Below are 19101 nucleotides of genomic sequence, written 5' to 3' on the forward strand. Positions count from 1 at the left end.
AAGAGAAATTTGTTAACATCGAATATAGATTTAAGTGTCAGGAAGTCATTTCTGAAAATATTTGTTTGGAGTGTAGCCATGTATGGAAGTGAAACATGGACGATAACTAGTTTGGACAAGAAGAGAATAGAAGCTTTCGAAATGTGGTGCTACAGAAGAATACTGAAGATAAGGTGGATAGATCACGTAACTAATGAGGAGGTATTGAATAGGATTGGGGAGAAGAGAAGTTTGTGGCACAACTTGACTAGAAGAAGGGATCGATTGGTAGGACTTTTTCTGAGGCATCAAGGGATCATCAATTTAGTACTGGAGTGCATCGTGGAGGCTAAAAGTCATAGAGATGAATACACCAAGCAGATTCAGAAGGATGTAGGTTGCAGTAGGTACTGGGAGATGAAGAAGCTTGCACAGGATAGAGTAGCATGGAGAGCTGCATCAAACCAGTGTCAGGACTGAAGACCACAACAACAACAAATACTTTTCTTTAGGGCGCCGGAGGTGGCCCCACTTTGACTTTGTTGTTATTTCATGCTGCATGGTAGGAGGGCAGCGAGGTTCCTTCCAGGACAGTTATCATGTATCAGGACGCACTATGTTTATTTTGTGAATAATAAAGGTTTCTGTCTGTCCTACCTTCCTTAATATAAAAATAAATAAATAAATAACCCTCACTCTCGAAAAAAAGGTGGTAAAAAAAAGAAAAGAAATTGGTAGAGCACTTGGCCCAAAAAAACAAAAGATGGATAGAGCGTCTGCCATGTAAGCAGGAGATCCCGGGTTCGAGTCCCGGTCGGGGCACACATTTTCATCTGTCCCCGTTGACGTATGTCAACGCCTGTAAGCAGCTAAGGGTGTTCATTTCATTGTCAAGATGTACCAGCTGTTTCAAAAGAGGCGCTCTTTTTGAACCACCGTTTGTAAGGGCTTAAGGCAACAGTGAATGACCGAACGTCTTGCGATCAGACGGGTCATATTAAAATCTAAGGTCACGTTCTGGCCATGTGATGGTTAGGGAGCAAGGAGCGGCTGCCGACTGTGGACTAATTTCGCGTGAGCCAGTGCAGCTTGTGGGTGAGGCCTTACCTGTACGCGGTGCTCCTCGGAGGTGAGCGGCGAGCCGTCGCGGAACCAGGAGAGCGCGGGCAGCGGGGAGCCAGCGGCCTCGCACTCCGCAGCCCAGGGCGCGCCCGGCCGCAGCGTCGCCTGCTCCCACGTCGCCACCAGCACCGGCGCCGCGTCTGCAAACCGCCAGCCGGCTCTGCTGTCACTGCCCCTGCCGCACACTTCAACCAGCTCGACATTATAAGCTGTCAGGATGACAATACCGTTCGACCGCAAAATCTCCCCGCAGCCGCGAGCCTCGCGTATCTCGCCTTGCGAGGTGCGTAAGGTTGGCAGCACTTTCGAGTCTCGCCCTCGCGTCTTCCGCGGACGTGCCGTGATAGGGTGCTTCGTAATACTTCATAATTTTACCAACTGATGGCCGAACTATGCAGTAACGTGCACGCAACGTTTTACGCTCTTACAGCGTCTGAGTTAACTTAAATAGAGCATGGTCGAAGGGCACAAAGGAAAGATAAACAGAGAAGCCTATCACATTTAAAGAAAGTATTACATTTAATCTTGCTCGACATTTTCTCATGAAGCGCCTAAAAAAGTCTTTACCTACCAAACGAAACATTATTTGTTGTATTCATAGACTGAAAACTAGGGCTACCAACGAAATGCAATTTTATGTTCCTTTTAAAATTTAATCCAAAATAGAATGAGTATGTCTACCACTGTCACAAATTCTATATACTTACGTTAAGTACTTATTCAGAAGTTTTCCTGTAGATTTTATTTTTGTTGAGACTAATAATCCTCGAGATTCAAAACGTTAACTGTCCTCTGTAGTCATTGGTACGATTTCAGGCAGAATACCTCTTTCAGTGTTGTTAAGAAACTTTTATTTTCATGTTGGCTGTGCGTGCTCACACAGCTAGCCTCTTCGTTTTTATCTTTAATATACATTTGTCTGCAAGCGCTGCCAACGGTAGGCCACACGTACACGCGAAGTTTAACTGCAGAAATAGTCACGGGTAATAATGTCAACACTGTAGGAAGCAGCTGACTCTGCCTTCCCCTCTCCCCTCACCTACCCCACCTTCCTCTCTCCCGTCACCAACCCAACCCCTCGTAAGCCAATCGTTCCCCACAAACACCGCGCGATTCGTCGACAGGCAGTAGAGGGGGGACTGAAGTGAAGGGAGGATGAGTGACGAAGCGCCGATGTAGCGGGAGAGGGGACGAGAGTGACTACACTGGAAAAAAGTGTGGAGTGTACTGTCTGTGATGAGTTTGAAGTACCAGTTCATTGAAACTGAGTGCTTAGTTCACACTTCACTGGAGTGAAGCGTTCATTTGAACGACTCACCATCACTAGTGGCGATGGTCCAAACCCAGTTAACCGAGCTGATTGTTTACGTAAATTGAGTAGTGACAAAAAACTGCGATATCGATAAACTCTGTTCTCTCTTTCGCATCAGTGCAGATTACAATAGGGTATTTCATTTTTTCTGGAAATTGCCTTAAACGATTAATTATGACATTTTATGCACCTAACATGCTTCTTTTCCTCTTGAATTTTTATTCTTCTACCAAAACAGAAACGAAATTCAAATAAATTGAAGGCCCGCTAAAACGCTCCATTCGAGTAATGCAATGCCTGTGACGTGATTGGCTGGTTCGCTACTCCCACTGTCATAATGAAAATTCACAGTGATGTCTTGTTTTAGAATTTACGTGTCGCTGTACAAATACACGTATGGAAGCTCCTGAAAACTTGTTTTTGAGTGTTCCAGAGAATGAAATACGCGTAAAATGTGGTTGCACTCTACTGACAAATTGCCACCACGTCGACGCCCAAGTTCAAGAACTTAAAAATGTGTTGCAATGTGAAATTAATGTCAACTTACCACCAAGACATGCTCTCGCACTGTTACACTCCTAGTGAAAATTGTCTTTTACCCAACTGCAACTCAGTTATTCGGTAGTCAGTTGTTAAAGCGATGGACCGCCGAATTTTATAAGATGACGTCCAACGATCGATCTTTCGAATATAACCCAAAATAACATTTTAACTTATTATTAAAACTACTCGACATTCCTCTCATATGAAATCAAATCGCAGTTACATAACTTCACCACATCGATCACAACCAGATTTTCTGTTTACATGCGCGTACATTTGCAATCGCACGTCACGTTCAAAAAGATATTTTCTTGTTAATGTGACCACACACTTTTTATTCCATTAGAAACAAAATTTTCTCTCTTCTTATTGTCCAGCTGGGATCCTTATTGTTTAAACTTTTGCAGTTTCATCATCCTACATTAAGATGAAGTAAGTCCGCTTCAGACGCTAACGTTAGTAGACGCTAACTTTAGCCCCTATGTTTCTGTCACCTGCATGTTAAACGCGCTTTACATTTCTCCGTAGAACCTCGTTGTACTGTGGACGTGTGGTGATATCTTCACCACTAGGAATGCTGTCCAAAAAAGTGATTGTTTGTTGGCAAAGAAAATGTATTTGTCCTCTGTTGTCCATTTCTCATGCTAAGATTAATGTGTAGCTACATATAATACATCCCATAATCAAAATAACTGCTACAATCACTTCTTGCTGACGCGTTTTTCGTTTAACGAGTAAGGCTTTTAAAAATATAAGACCCTTTCAGGATTCGAACATGAGACCTGTTATACTTTTATTTTTAGTGGAAACGGATACGTCGTCTAATAGACGTGCGTCTTACTTAGCTCGAACGCTAACTACTTTTTAAAAAATGTTTTATATAGTATGGTCCACTGATCGTGACCGTGCCAAATATCTCACGAAATAAGCGTCAAACGAAAAAACTACAAAGAACGAAAGTTGTCTAGCTTGAAGGAGGAAACCAGATAGCGCTATTGTTGGCCCGTTAGATGGCGCTGCCATAGGTCAAACGGATATCAACTGCGTTTTTTTTTAAATAGGAACCCCCATTTTTATTAGACTTTCGTGTAGTACGTAAAGAAATACGAATGTTTTAGTTGGACCACTTTCTTGGCTTTGTGATAGATGGCGCTGCAATAGTCACAAACATATGGCTCACAATTTTAGACGAACATTTCGTAACAGGTACATTTTTTAAATTAAAATAGAGAACGTAGGTATGTTTGAGTATTTTATTTTGGTTGTTCCAATGTGATACATGTATCTTTGTGGACTTATCATTTCTCAGAACGCATGCTGTTACCGGGTGATTAGCTGTAAATACCACATAATGCAATAAATGCTCCAAATGATGTCCGTCAATCTCAATGCATTTGGCAATACATGTAACGACATTCCTCTGAAAAGCGAGTAGTTCGCCTTCCGTAATGTTCGCACGTGCAATGACAATGCGCTGACGCATGTTATCAGGCGTTGTCGGTGGATCAAATGGTTGAAATGGCTCTGAGCACTATGAGACTTAACATCTGAGGTCATCAGTCCCCTAGAACTTAGAACTACTTAAACCTAACTAACCTAAGGACATCACACACATCGATGTCCGAGGCAGGATTCGAACCTGCGACCGTAGCAGTCGCACGGTTCCGGACTGAAGCGCCTAGAACCGCTCGGCCATCGCGGCCGGCCGTCGGTGGATCACGATAGCAAATATCCTTCAACTTTCCCCACAGAAAGAAATCCGGGGATGTCAGTTCCGGTGAACGTGCTTCGACGACCAATCCACCTCTCATGAAATATGCTATTCAATACAGCTTCAACCGCACGCGAGCTGTGTGCCGGACATCCATCATGTCGGAAGTACATAGCCATTCTGTCATACAGTGAAACATGTTGTAGTAACATCGGTAGAACATTACGTAGAAAATCAGCGTACATTGCACCATTTAGATTGGCATCGATAAAATGGGGGCCGTCCGGTGTGGGCGAGCGGTTCTAGGCGCTACAGTCTGGAACCGCGCAACCGCTACGGTCGCAGGTTCGAATCCTGCTTCGGGCATGGATGTGTGTGATGTCCTTAGGTTAGTTAGGTTTTAGTAGTTCTAAGTTCTAGGGGACTGATGACCTCAGAAGTTAAGTCCCATAGTGCTCAGAGCAATTTTTGATAAAATGGGGGCCAATTATCCTTCCTCCCATAATGCCGTACCATACATTAACCCGCCAAGGTCGCTAATGTTCCACTTGTCGCAGCCATCGTGGATTTTCCGTTGCCCAATAGTGCAGTCCGCAGCACGTGGTCGTGCGGTAGCGTTCTCGCTCCCCACGCCCGGGTTCCCGTGTTCGATTCCCGGCGGGGTCAGGGATTTTCTCTGCCTCGTGATGACTGGGTGTTGTGTGCTGTCCTTAGATTAGTTAGGTTTAAGTAGTTCTTATTTTAAGGGGACTGATGACCACAGATGTTAAGTCCCATAGTGCTCAGAGCAATTTGAACCAATAGTGCATATTATGCCAGTTTACGTTATCGCTGTTGGTGAATGACGCTTCGTCGCTAAATAGAACGCGTGCGAAAAATCTGTCATCACCCCGTAATTTCTCTTGTGCCCAGTGGCCTGTACACAACGTTAAGTCGTCGCCATGTAATTTCTGGTGCATAGAAATATGGTACGAGTGCAATCGATGTTGATGTAGCATTTTCTACACCGACGTTTTTGAGATCCCCGATTCTCAAGCCTTTTGTCTGGCACTGATGTGCGGATTAGTCACGACAACAGCTAAAATACCTAATTGGGCATCATCATTTGTTGCAGGTCGTGGTTGACTTTTCACGTGTGGCTGAACACTTCGTGTTTTCTTTAAATAACGTAACTATCCGGCGAACGGTCCGGGCACTTGGATGATGTCGTCCAGGATACCGATCAGCATACACAGCACACGCCCGTTGGGCATTTTGATCAAAATAGCCATACATCAAGACGATATCGACTTTTTCCGCAATTGGTTAACGGTCCATTTCACCGCGGGCATGTATCACGAAGCAAATACCGTCCGCATTGGCGGAATGTTAGGTGATACCACGGACTTATACGTTTGTGACTATTACAGCGCCATCTACCACAAAGCGAAAAAAGTGGTCCAACTAAATCATTAATATTTCTTTACGTACTACACGAATATGTAATAAAAATGGGGGTTCCTATTTAAAAAGACACAGTTGATATCTGTTTGACCTGTGGCAGCTCCATCTAGCGGGCCAACCATAGCACCATCTGGTTTCCCCCTTCAACCTAGACAAGTTTCGTTGTTTGTAGTTTTTTCGTTTGATGCTTATTTCGTGAGATATTTGGCCCAGTAACGCTCAATGGACCACCCTGTATATGACCACCTTGAGTAGGGGGCCTGTGTCGGCCAGCGCATCCAAGTGTGTCTTCTCGTTGAGTGGGCGTAGATTCTGTTATCGGTTCTGGCCAGGAGAAGTTTTGCTGATAGTGTGGGTTGTGTTTTAGGAGGCAGTGTCGTTCGTTGAGGTAATTCCAATATCCTAGCGCTGACTTATGGCCAGAAATAAAAAGATAACGGGTCGTGTGGCCACAGATCCAGTTCACATAGTGAGTTTTGGTGGGGGTAAAACGTCCCCTCCCAGAAAAAATTGTGTGGACGTCGATCTGAGCTGGTGTTTGGCGTGTGTACGCCGTGCAAGTGTCCAGACATCGGACGCCAGAGCACAGTGGAATCGATGGTCGCCTGTGTCGCCCGCTCCACAGCGAGTGCAGAGTGGCGAGACGGCTAGATGGACGAGGTCGATATCGGTTAGCTTGTTTGCCATTCACTGTGGTAATAAGCCACGCTGATTGGACGTGAGATTGGCGAAAATGGGCGTGGGCTGCTTTCCATATGTGCCGTCACACATACTGGGGTACTTAATTTCGGTGAGCTTGGGCGGGCGGCCTGATATGATCAAAGTGAGATGGGATGGTCGATACCAAAACTGGGGCGGACAAAGAGAACCGCTCAAAGTCTTGGAATAGGGGACTAGTAAGGCACTGCGGGCAACCATGCCAGAGTCTGAGTGTATACATCAGTCGGATATGCTATCCATTGCGCCACCGAACGCCTGATGTAAATAGTAGCTCTGCTGAGTGTGTTCAATACAGGGAATCGGCACTAAGTTTTGCCAAGGATATTTTGTTGTACTTTGGGGCGTAGTTCATGACATAGTCGACAATCTAGTTATAAGGACCAGTTTCCAAAAGTTCTATAATTCCATAGTTTTGAGTAAGTTTCATGATGTTGCAGTCTGCAGGTAAAAACAGTCTCTGTCGTACAACATATCGCCCCTCTAAAAGGGCGAAGCATAAATGCATCTACTTTCACAAGGTTTCCACTATCAGTGTTCCGAAATTCCTTTCTGTTGCTATTTAAAAGTTGTAATTGCATTTTCCACTACTAAATAGAAAAACTGTTTGCAGAAAAAGTGCGTAAAAACTGCGTAAATTCCTGTAACACGCATATAGCTTCGTGTCACTCCTAGTCTATGTCGTCAACAGAGCATCAGCCAATAACAGAGCATTTTCGATCACTTGACCAGATCTTGATATTTAATGATTTTTAAGCTTTAATTACACAAAAATAATAGATATTTTGTAATAATATTCACCATAAATACTATTTAAATGTTATAAGCAATTTAACTGCTATAAGCAGTCCGCATCGTATTTTTAACATAGGAGAACAGTCTATTCAGTTCAGTTAACCAACCCAAACTTTACCAACCGGTATTATAAAGTGATAACCAGCGTGATAGGTACTACATATGGCCAATTTCTGAACTTTCGGCTGGAAATTTTGTCAACAGAATTGTGGAATACCTGAAACATGCTGTATAGATTTTGAGGGCTATCGTGCAGTCGTAAGTTAGGCAAATGCCTGTTCACGGGCATGGTTGGATGCTGCCTTAAAGGCAACAATTTTGGGTCTATTGTTTTGAAAATAGACTTCGAACAATGCGACACTTGCTGTACAGATTTTAAAAGCCGTCGGAAGATGTTCAGATATCCAAATGGAGCGTCTCCAGCGTAAGTGAATATCGTGGTGTATGTAGGCCTGAATATATTTTTATTTAATTTATTGTGAACAGAGAGACTCGTGAGACACTCGGAAATTACTGTATCCTCGTCATGAGGATGACTGGATGAACGTTTTCGGTTAGCTATTACTTCTGAGAATCATTTTCGCATCATATATTTGTAGCTATCATGAGGTGCTTCGTCTGCATTTGCCAATTCGTAAATTTCAAACCCAAAAGACCCAATATTGCGTCCTGTAACGCAATACAAACGACATTTTGGTTTCTCCATTAGTTGCATCTTTGCCTCTATCAGATATCTTGATTTCCATGTTTTTATGAAAACAAACAGCACCAGGTGCCTCTCTTTGAGGGTTTGAAATTCTTTATTTATCACCAGCTTCGAGTTTTACCACCATGACATATAACCCCAGATAAATGTAAATGTAAGAAAATGCTCATTTAACTCTGTTTATATGAATACGAAACTTTTTAATGTGATGCGAGTGGGATAAGCCATGCTGATTTTTAATTGGAGTAGTGTTAACTGGAGACGGACTTTTACAGCACCAAGTTGGTTTTAAACATCTTAACAAAAGCACCTGATGTTTGTTTTCATAAAAAGATCTTTTCTAAACGACAAACAAACGAGCAAATGTAATTCGAGCCGTCCCATTGCTGCGACTGCTCCGCATCGCGTGAACGCAACTCGACTTAGTGAAATCCAACTCTGGTTGACTTGAAATGTTCTCATCCCGATTTAACGCAGTCTGGTAACTCGAACTGACACATCTCTAGTCAGTTGTGTTACTGTCTGCTTCTTTTGCAAGCTGACTGTAGGTAGAATGCTTACACTGTAGAGAGATCGCTTTTAGCGGAAGTGGTTTTCCGTGGAGGAGGAAACGTTGTGGAGGTTGTGAGGTGGCAATTTATACTGGGTTTTCTTGCTACGAGGTGTCCACATCGTGGCAGTGTACGTGATTTGATTCGCAAGTTCCAGACAACCAACTGGTATGTCAACTATTTTAACCGAACGGAAACCCGACGACATTTCGGACATCGCGTTGCGGAGGCAAGCGAAATCAGTGAAGAGTTTATCGCAACTGGGGATGTATCCGTCAAAAATTACTGTTATGCAACAATTACGAACAGCGTACTGTGAATGGTTTCAGCGATTTATTGACCGACATGGAGTTGGTGTTTTATAGCAAACCTTTTTCAGTGATGAGGCTACATTAATTCCCAAAACTCACGAACTGGGTCATCAGAAAATCCACAAGCCGTAAGAGAAACGGCACAGCACTCAGAGAAACTGGGAGTTTGCATTGGCATAACGCGAGCGCGTGTTATAGGGCCAATCTTTTTCGATACTACCGTCACTTCAGATGTCTATTGTTCGCAGATAATTTATCCATTTATTGCCTTGCTGAATAAAAATGAGATCATTAATTCATCCTTACAAGGAGACAACGCTACTGCCCATACACCAGTCCCTACGTCTTTTAGATGAAATCTTTGGAGACAGAGTAATTACGAAAGGTCGCTGCCCCCCCCCCCTCACCGTATGTGACTCCGCCCGACTATGTCCTCTGCGGTGCGGCTAAAACGTATGTGCACCAAAATAACCAAGACAATAGATGAACTGAAGATGGCGATAAATGATTATCTGCATTCGATTACACTGGAAACACTGATACAAGTATTCGCAAATGTAAACGCCTTGAGCTATGCCTTCAAGAAAGAGGAAGACATCTCCAGCATCTACTGTGATACTGGTGAGAACAGTGTATCTGATTGTAATTATCTTAACTGTAATAATGTTGAGTCCCTTCCACCAGCATTACTGCAACCACTAGCAATGAATCCCAGCCCCTAGCTTATTCAGCGACGAACGTGCAACCGAACTTACGGGTCCCGCAAGGCGGAATGCGTGGATCTCAGCTGTGCCTCTGATGCAATGTACTGTTCACTCCAACCAAATATTCATTACGTCATTAAAATGATAAAGTATGTCTTCATTAATTTCGCTGTGGAAATGGTATCTGGCACAATACAGTACAGTTCTCTCATGCAGGTTATTCATTATACAAACAATTATAACGATGAATATCGAAAACAGCATCTTTATTTGCAGACACAAGCAGCAACTGATACACTGCACTTATCTAGAATATTATGGCACCCTGATAACACTGAAACAAAAAACGATATTTCCACTCAATACAAGATTGTACGCGTCTGAGAGAAACGATCTGTAGAGTTATGACAAAGCAACAAATTTTCTTCGACCAGGCGTCTTCTCTTTTATCCAATACTACTGAAACTGTCGCATTTTCTACCACCTTAGAAGGATATTGCCTCTTGTTTCGCATTCGTTCATCGTCTCACACAGAGGCATTAGTTATCTGCCCGTTCCATCTTCACAAAGCATATGCCCATCGTATGCTGGGTCCTCCCCTGTCTCTCCTTCCTTTCGTGTCGAACTTCAGGATTTCCTGCGACAGTTTCTCATCTCTCATTCTATCTACTTGCTGTTTCCACGCCGTTCTCTATTCAGCCATTTCGTCATTAACGGCATGTGCATTCAACTCAGTACGAAGTTTTCATTTTTAATTAAATCTCTTCTTATGCAGAAACTCATGCATACAGGTGTCATCTTTCTGTTTATTTAACCAACTCTTGCTTCCATACAGCAGTAACGGTACTGCCATAGATTTACAGATTCAATTTTTACATCTTTTCAGATTCTGTAGTTAAGTTTTCTGTTTATTGTTGCACATATTGTTTGTAATTTATGCATGTTTTCATCTACTTCACTATCATAATCATAAGTCGTATCGCACCTCTCATTTTTAAAATGTCACTCCTCTTCAATTGGTTCTGTCCTCATTCGTGTCTTCGAGCGTATTGGATATTTACCTTGAAAGATCATTACTTTCGTCTTATGTAATGAGATTTTAAGATTATTTTCTGTACATTTTTGGTTTATCATATGTACTGCGTGTCATCTTCACTTTTACTTTTACATCTGTAAATTTAAGTGCAGATAGATAAGTGTGTTTCTCTGAAGTAATTCCTGAATACTTCTTTCTTATCGTCATTATTTAAGAAAATATTCTGCAAAAATATTAAAACACAATGAACAGGAAGAACTCGAGGACACTATTGGCAAGATCCCAGAGTGGAATTCAGTCACTTGGTGATTTTAACGCCCAGCTAGGGAAAGAGCGGAAGTATAAATACACTCCTGGAAATGGAAAAAAGAACACATTGACACCGGTGTGTCAGACCCACCATACTTGCTCCGGACACTGCGAGAGGGCTGTACAAGCAATGATCACACGCACGGCACAGCGGACACACCAGGAACGGCGGTGTTGGCCGTCGAATGGCGCTAGCTGCGCAGCATTTGTGCACCGCCGCCATCAGTGTCAGCCAGTTTGCCGTGGCATACGGAGCTCCATCGCAGTCCTTAACACTGGTAGCATGCCGCGACAGCGTGGACGTGAACCGTATGTGCAGTTGACGGACTTTGAGCGAGGGCGTATAGTGGGCATGCGGGAGGCCGGATGGACGTCCCGCCGAATTGCTCAACACGTGAGGCGTGAGGTCTCCACAGTACATCGATGTTGTCGCCAGTGGTCGGCGGAAGGTGCACGTGCCCGTCGACCTGGGACCGGACCGCAGCGACGCACGGATGCACGCCAAGACCGTAGGATCCTACGCAGTGCCGTAGGGGACCGCATCGCCACTTCCCAGCAAATTAGGGACACTGTTGCTCCTGGGGTATCGGCGAGGACCATTCGCAACCGTCTCCATGAAGCTGGGCTACGGCCCCGCACACCGTTAGGCCGTCTTCCGCTCACGTCCCAACATCGTGCAGCCCGCCTCCAGTGGTGTCGCGACAGGCGTGAATGGAGGGACGAATGGAGACGTGTCGTCTTCAGCGATGAGAGTCGCTTCTGCCTTGGTGCCAATGATGGTCGTATGCGTGTTTGACGCCGTGCAGGTGAGCGCCACAATCAGCACTGCATACGACCGAGGCACACAGGGCCAACACCCGGCATCAAGGTGTGGGGAGCGATCTCCTACACTGGCCGTACACGTCTGGTGATCGTCGAGGGGACACTGAATAGTGCACAGTACATCCAAACCGTCATCGAACCCATCGTTCTACCATTCCTAGACCGGCAAGGGAACTTGCTGTTCCAACAGGACAATGCACGTCCGCATGTATCCCGTGCCACCCAACGTGCTCTAGAAGGTGTAAGTCAACTACCCTGGCCAGCAAGATCTCCGGATCTGTCCCCCATTGAGCATGTTTGGGACTGGATGAAGCGTCGTCTCACGCAGTCTGCACGTCCAGCACGAACGCTGGTCCAACTGAGGCGCCAGGTGGAAATGGCATGGCAAGCCGTTCCACAGGACTACATCCAGCATCTCTACGATCGTCTCCATGGGAGAATAGCAGCCTGCATTGCTGCGAAAGGTGGATATACACTGTACTAGTGCCGACATTGTGCATGCTCTGTTGCCTGTATCTATGTGCCTGTGGTTCTGTCAGTGTGATCATGTGATGTATCTGACCACAGGAATGTGTCAATAAAGTTTCCCCTTCCCGGGACAATGAATTCACGGTGTTCTTATTTCAATTTCCAGGAGTGTATATAGTGGGAAATTACCCAGCTCATATTCGCACTAACAGAAATGGAGGACGACTTGTAGAACTCTGTAAAGAATTTAACCTAGCAATGAAATCCACGGCCTTTAAGCATCTACCAAGAAAACAGAAGACATGGACTTCAACCAATAAACTCCTAGGAGGGTTTCAAATAGATCATGTGGCCGTTTCAAGAAAGTCCTGAAGGCAAGTACAGAATGTGAGAGTGTTAAGAGGGGCGAATGTGGACTCAGACAACTACCTCTCAAACATAAAGTTCCGTTCTCTACCTAGGAACACAAGAAAGTCTCAAACTCCCAAACTTACCAAGTATGACTTGGTAAAACTGAAAACCTGCAATATGCTTAGGGAGAGAATGCAAGCACCAGATCATGAATGCAGCAACTGGGACCAATAAAGGGACAAATTAGTAAAAGCTGCAACAGAAGTCACCCCACTAAAAAAACAGAAGAAACATGAGAGGTGGACAAGTGCCTGCGACAAAGCTATCGCAAAGAGACAAGCAGCTTGGCTAAGGTGGAGCTCACAAAAGTCCGAACAGTGCGGCTGACTGCCAAAACCATCTGGCACGTTAAACGTCAGTACACTTAGGACCAATTGACTCAATAAGATGAAGATTTCAAGGAGAATAATACTGGAAACGTTTACCAAACTTTCAAGCGAAACCTTAGAAGCTATGCCCCACCCAGCTTACACTTCAGAGGGCCAGATGGAAACATAGCCTATAATGACAAAGACAATTGCTGCATACTGGACAAATATTTTGAGAATCTCTCAACTGTGAGTCCCCTAAAACCTCCTTTATCTGTCAAGTCAGTCCCAGACAACCAAACTCTCACCCTCCAACAGAAGAAGAAGTGAAAAACATCATTCATTCCCTGAAGAATAACAAAGCACCAGGAGAAGGTGCTATAGTTGGAGAGCTGTGGAAACAGGCTGGAGACAAAGTAATCAGCAAGTTGACCGAGATAATACAAAACATTTGGGACACTGAGAAGCTACCAGATGACTGGACAACTGCTCTGACCAACCACTTACACAAGAATGGTGATTTCACTGACATCGACAATTATACAGCGATCTCATTGATACCAGTCACCTATAAGATATTATCTAGGGCATTACTGAACAGAGCCGAACCTCAATTGGACCCAAAACTTGGTTTTAGAAACGGACGTTCTTGTGCTGAACAAATCCTTAACTTGAAGTCAGTATTAAGTCAAATCAAAGTAGCGAATAAACAGTACCTAGTTAGTTTCCTTTACTTCAAGAAAGCATACGATTCAATCGACAGACATATTATTATGAGAATTTTGCAGGAAAGTGGCCTGGACCAGAAAACCCACAGCCTTATCCAAAAGACCCTGAGTAACACTAGATCACGAGTTAAGTTCAGCAGAACACTTTCAGAAGGAGTTGGACAGGGAGAGAGACTTTCACCTCTTCTCTGCAACTGTGCACTGAACAAGGTGATCAGAGAGTGGCGAAAAGAAATGGAAATACAAAATATATCGAGCGGTATTTACCTGGGACACAAATGGAAGGGACCAGCAATAGATTGTTTACCTTTTGCAGATGATCTGGCACTTAAAGCAAGCTGAGAGGAAGTAGCAGTAAAGCAGCTCAATATGCTCAAACTCCAGTCTGCCAAGGTAGGAATTGTCACAAGAAAAGACAAAATACCTCACCAACATCAGTGATACTCCCAGTGAACTACAGCTGGGACAAGGTCAAATTGAAAAACTTGACAGATTAAAGTATCTAGGAGAATGGTTGGAACCTAATCTACCAGAAGGAACAGCATTAGCCAGCCGAAGTAGCCGAGCGGTTCTACGCGCTTCAGTCCGGAACCGTACGACAGCTACGGTCGCAGGTTCGAATCCTGCCACGGGCATGGATGTGTGTGATGTCCTTAGGTTAGTTAAGTTTAATCAGTACTAAGTTCAAGGGGACTGATGACCTCAGATGTTAAGTCCCGTAGTGCTGAGATCCATTTGAACAGCACTAACAACTCGGATTAATAAGTTACAATTAGCATATAGATTAACCAAGAACGTCTATAATAAGAAATGCCTATCTCGCAATTCCAAACTAAAACGCTACCAAACAGTTATTCTCCCTGAAGCCTTTATATGCCTTAGAATGCTTGAATCTGAGCAGGAAAGGCTTGACAGATAAGCCAGAGATTCAGGTAAGGAAGATCCTGAGAAAAATTCTGGGACCGATCAAAGCAGATGGTGAGTACAGAAGACAATCAAACCAGGAGCTATACAATAATACTAAGAAAATCTCAGATGTAGCCAGGGAGAGACGTCTCGTTTTCTACGGACATGTCACAAGGATGGACCAAACAAGACAGACTTAACTGTCTTCTCAACTACTGGTAGAGCAGGAAGACCGTGACACCATGGTTGATAGAAGTCAAGAAAGACATCCTGGAACTGAACATAACTGAAAGTGACATTAGAAACCGAGTTTTTCTCATAAGGATACTAAAAGAAAAGGTTTCAGGAAAGATCACCCCGTAAATGACCGGTGCCCTTTGGACAAAGGAGAGAAAGCAGAAACATAGCAAGAGAATGCGGGATTACTGGGCAGACATCGGGTCCCTCTCCAGGCAGAAAAGTTGAATATCGTTGTCTTAGCTGGCCCATTCGAAAGAAGAAGAAAACAGAATGAGTGAAAGAGAATGCCCTATTCTCTCACCCTTACTAGCTATTACCTCATCTGCGACTCGATTCTAGAGTTGCAGATGAAATTCAGCACGTCACGTTTAACGGTACAAAATATAAAGATATAAAGGTAATTTCCGGATTACCTCAAAGAAGTGTGATGGGACAGATACTGTTTACAATATACACAAATGGTCTCGTAGAATGCATCGGAAGCTTTTTAAAGTTTTTAGCAGATGATGCGGTTGTCTATAAAAAATTAATAACGACAAAAGACATTGTCGATTTGCAAAATGACCTACAGAAGACTGATGAATCATGCAGTCTCTTGCAGTTGAGCCTGAACGTCAATAAACGTAACGTATTGTGCAGACACAGGAAAAGAAATCTGCAAACTGTGCAAATACACTGTTGATGAGTATGTCCCAAGCAAGATCGTAAGAGATGGAAAAGAGCCATCGTGGTACAACAACCTAGTTAGAAAACTGCTGCGGAATTAAATGGAACTTCACAGCAAACACAAACATAGCCAAAGCCTTGCAGACAAACAAAAATAACGCGAAGCGAAATGTAGTGTGAGGAGGGCTATGCGAGAGGCGTTAATGAATTCGAAAGTAAAGTACTGACTTGGCAGAAAACCCTAAGAAATTTTGGTCTTACGTCAAAGCGGTAGATGGATCAAAACAAAATGTCCAGACACTCTGTGACCAAAATGGTACTGAAATAGAGGATGACAGACTAAAGGCCGAAATACTAAATGTCTTTTTCCAAAGCTGTTTCACAGAGGAAGACTGCACTGTACTCCCTTCTCTAACTTGTCGCACAGATGGTAAAATGGTAGATCTCGAAATAGACATGAGAGGGATAGAGAAACAATAAAAATCTCTCAAAAGAGGAAAGGCCGCTGGACCTGATGGGATACCAGTTCGATTTTACACAGAGTACGCGAAGGAACTTGCCGCCATTCTTGCAGAGGTGAACCGTAGGTCTCTAGGAGAGCGTAGCGTTCCAGAGGATTGGAAAAGGGCACAGGTCATCCCCGTTTCCAAGAAGGGACGTCGAACAGGTGTGCAGAACTACAGACCTATATCTCTAACGTCGACCAGTTGTAGAATTTTGGAACACGTATTATGTTTGAGTATAATGAGTTTTCTGGAGACTAGAAATCTCTGTAGGAATTACCAAGGGTTTCGAAAAAGACGGTCGTGTGAAACCCAGCTCGCGCTATTCGTCCACGAGACTCAGAGGGCCATAGACACGGGTTCACAGGTAGATTCTGTGTTTCTTGACTTCTGCAAGGCATTCGATACAGTTCCCCACAGTCGTTTAATGAACAAAGTAAGAGCATATGGACTATCAGACCAATTGTGTGATTGGATTGAGGAGTTCCTCGATAACAGAACGCAGCATGTCATTCTCAATGGAGAGAAGTCTTCCGGAGTAAGAGTGATTTCAGGTGTGACGCAGGGGAGTGTCATAGGACCGTTGCTATTCACAATATACATAAATGACCTGGTGGATGACATCGGAAGTTCATTGAGGCTTTTTGCAGATGATGCTGTGGTGTGTCGAGAGGTTGTAACAATGGAAAATTGTACTGAAATGCAGGAGGATCTGCAGCGAATTGACGCATGGTGCAGGGAATGGCAATTGAATCTCAATGTAGACAAGTGTAATGTGCTGCGAATACATAGAAAGAAAGATCCCTTATCATTTAGCTACAAAATAGCAGGTTAGCAACTGGAAGCAGTTAATTCCATAAATTATCTGAGAGTACGCATTAGGAGTGATTTAAAATGGAATGATCATATAAAGTTGATCGTCGGTAAAGCAGATGCGAGACTGAGATTCATTGGAAGAATCCTAAGGAAATGTAATCCGAAAACAAAGTAGGTTACAGTACGCTTGTTCGCCCACTGCTCGAATATTGCTCAGCAGTGTGGTATCCGTACCAGATAGGGTTGATAGAAGAGATACAGAAGATCCAACGGAGAGCAGCGCGCTTCGCTACAGGATCATTTAGTAATCGCGAAAGCGTTACGGAGATGACAGACAAACTCCAGTGGAAGACTCTGCAGGAGAGACGCTCAGCAGCTCGGTACGGGCTTTTGTTAAAGTTTCGAGAACATACCTTCAACGAAGAGTCAAGCAGTATATTGCTCCCTCCTACGTATATCTTGCGAAGAGACCATGAGGATACAGTCAGAGAGATTAGAGCCCACACAGAAGCATACCGACAATCCTTCTTTCCACGAACAATACGAGACTGGAATAGATGGGAGAACCGATAGAGCTACTCAGGGTACCCTCCGCCACACACCGCCAGGTGGCTTGCGAAATATGCATGTAGATGTAGATGATGAGAAACTGCTGCAAAGAGTGTACACCGAAAAATATCTAGGAGTAACTATCAATAATATTTTTTAAATGACACTTATCTAGTAGTCCAGTAGTCTGTGCAGTACACTGATGAAAGTCTGTTTAATACCTACAGAAACTTTGACGCCATCTATGTGCAAATAAGAAGAATTTTGACAAATTTGTGTTGAAAATAACCAAATAAATGAATATGTTATGTGTGCACGATGATACACAGAAAATACTCGCCAATCTATGCGAACAGAACTGGAGAAAAACTCTTGTTAGTTAATATAAAGAGTTTTATGCTAAATTGTATAGGTATTTATAATGAAGGTTTTGTGTCTCATAGAGGAGGTAAAGTGGCAGAAAGCTGCGTTTCAGTTCCGTTAATAAGGAAAATTGCATCAGTAATGTAGTTACGGCACTTTTATCTTGTAACTCGTTTTTAAATGAGATAAAGCTGTCTGTTGATTAATACATTCAGTGAAGACCTGTAGGACTGCTGTTAAAATGTCCATCAAGGAAGAATAGCGATAACGATAGGGTAGAGAAACACATTAAATATCTGATGATTTCAGTAGGTACGATAATATTTCCAAAGCATAGAATTAACTATTAGAATATCGAAGGTTTTATGAGCAAATATATGTATTTTAAGAGAGAGCATGATCGACAGATTACAAATTATTACTGACTACGTACCTCCCAGTTTTATTTCAGCTGTTCCCTGAGCTGTCTCGTCGTTGTTCGAAACAAAACACTGGTACATGCCTCTGTCCGTCCTCTCCACGTGATCTATTTTCAGCGTCTGAAATGAAATTATGAAGAAATTATTAAAACAAGAAAAGTCAGTAATTTGATGTCATAAAAATGTTTTCTCCTTTAAATACTTTGCTTTCCTTCTCGTTCTCTAATGCCCTAACAAAGAAAAAAAATGTTGGTACGAGTTGGAAGCAGTCTTACACGTGTCTCTGGAGATTGTGTTGCAGGCTATGAATACTAGGGTGAGTGGCATGAAAGTCGTAAAAGTACAACAGATGGTGCTAATGGTCTGTAAGATTCTACAGAGATTGTATGAGGGGATTTTTTCCTGTAACTCACTTTTCTTTTATTCATGTCACCAATCACATGACTGGTTTGATGAGGCCCGTCACAGCTTACTCTCCTGTGCCAACGGCTCCACCTCAGTGAAGCACTAGCACGCCGTACCCCCAGTTCCCTAGTTATTTGTAGGATATGTTCCAATTTCAGTCTTCTCCCACAGGTTTCATCATCTAAAAACAATATTGTGCTTCAGACTATATTGTTAGAAATTTCTTACTTAAATTAAGCAAATACTTGATACTAATTA

The 19101-nt window shown here is 43.3% G+C and overlaps 1 protein-coding gene across 1 annotated transcript in view; it reads right to left on the reverse strand.

Moving 5' to 3' along the window:
- The window catches only part of LOC126334576 (Down syndrome cell adhesion molecule-like protein Dscam2), a 290611-nt gene that overhangs the window by 262454 nt on the left and 9056 nt on the right, over positions 1 to 19101 (reverse strand). The window contains exons 2-3 of the mRNA XM_049996963.1: positions 18453 to 18558; positions 1087 to 1241 (exon numbers count right to left, since the gene is read on the reverse strand). Of these exons, the coding sequence (XP_049852920.1) occupies positions 1087 to 1241; positions 18453 to 18558 (261 nt within the window). The remainder of the gene's footprint in view (positions 1 to 1086; positions 1242 to 18452; positions 18559 to 19101) is intronic.

This window comes from Schistocerca gregaria, chromosome 2, assembly GCF_023897955.1.
Source record: "Schistocerca gregaria isolate iqSchGreg1 chromosome 2, iqSchGreg1.2, whole genome shotgun sequence".
Lineage (NCBI taxonomy): Eukaryota > Metazoa > Arthropoda > Insecta > Orthoptera > Acrididae > Schistocerca > Schistocerca gregaria.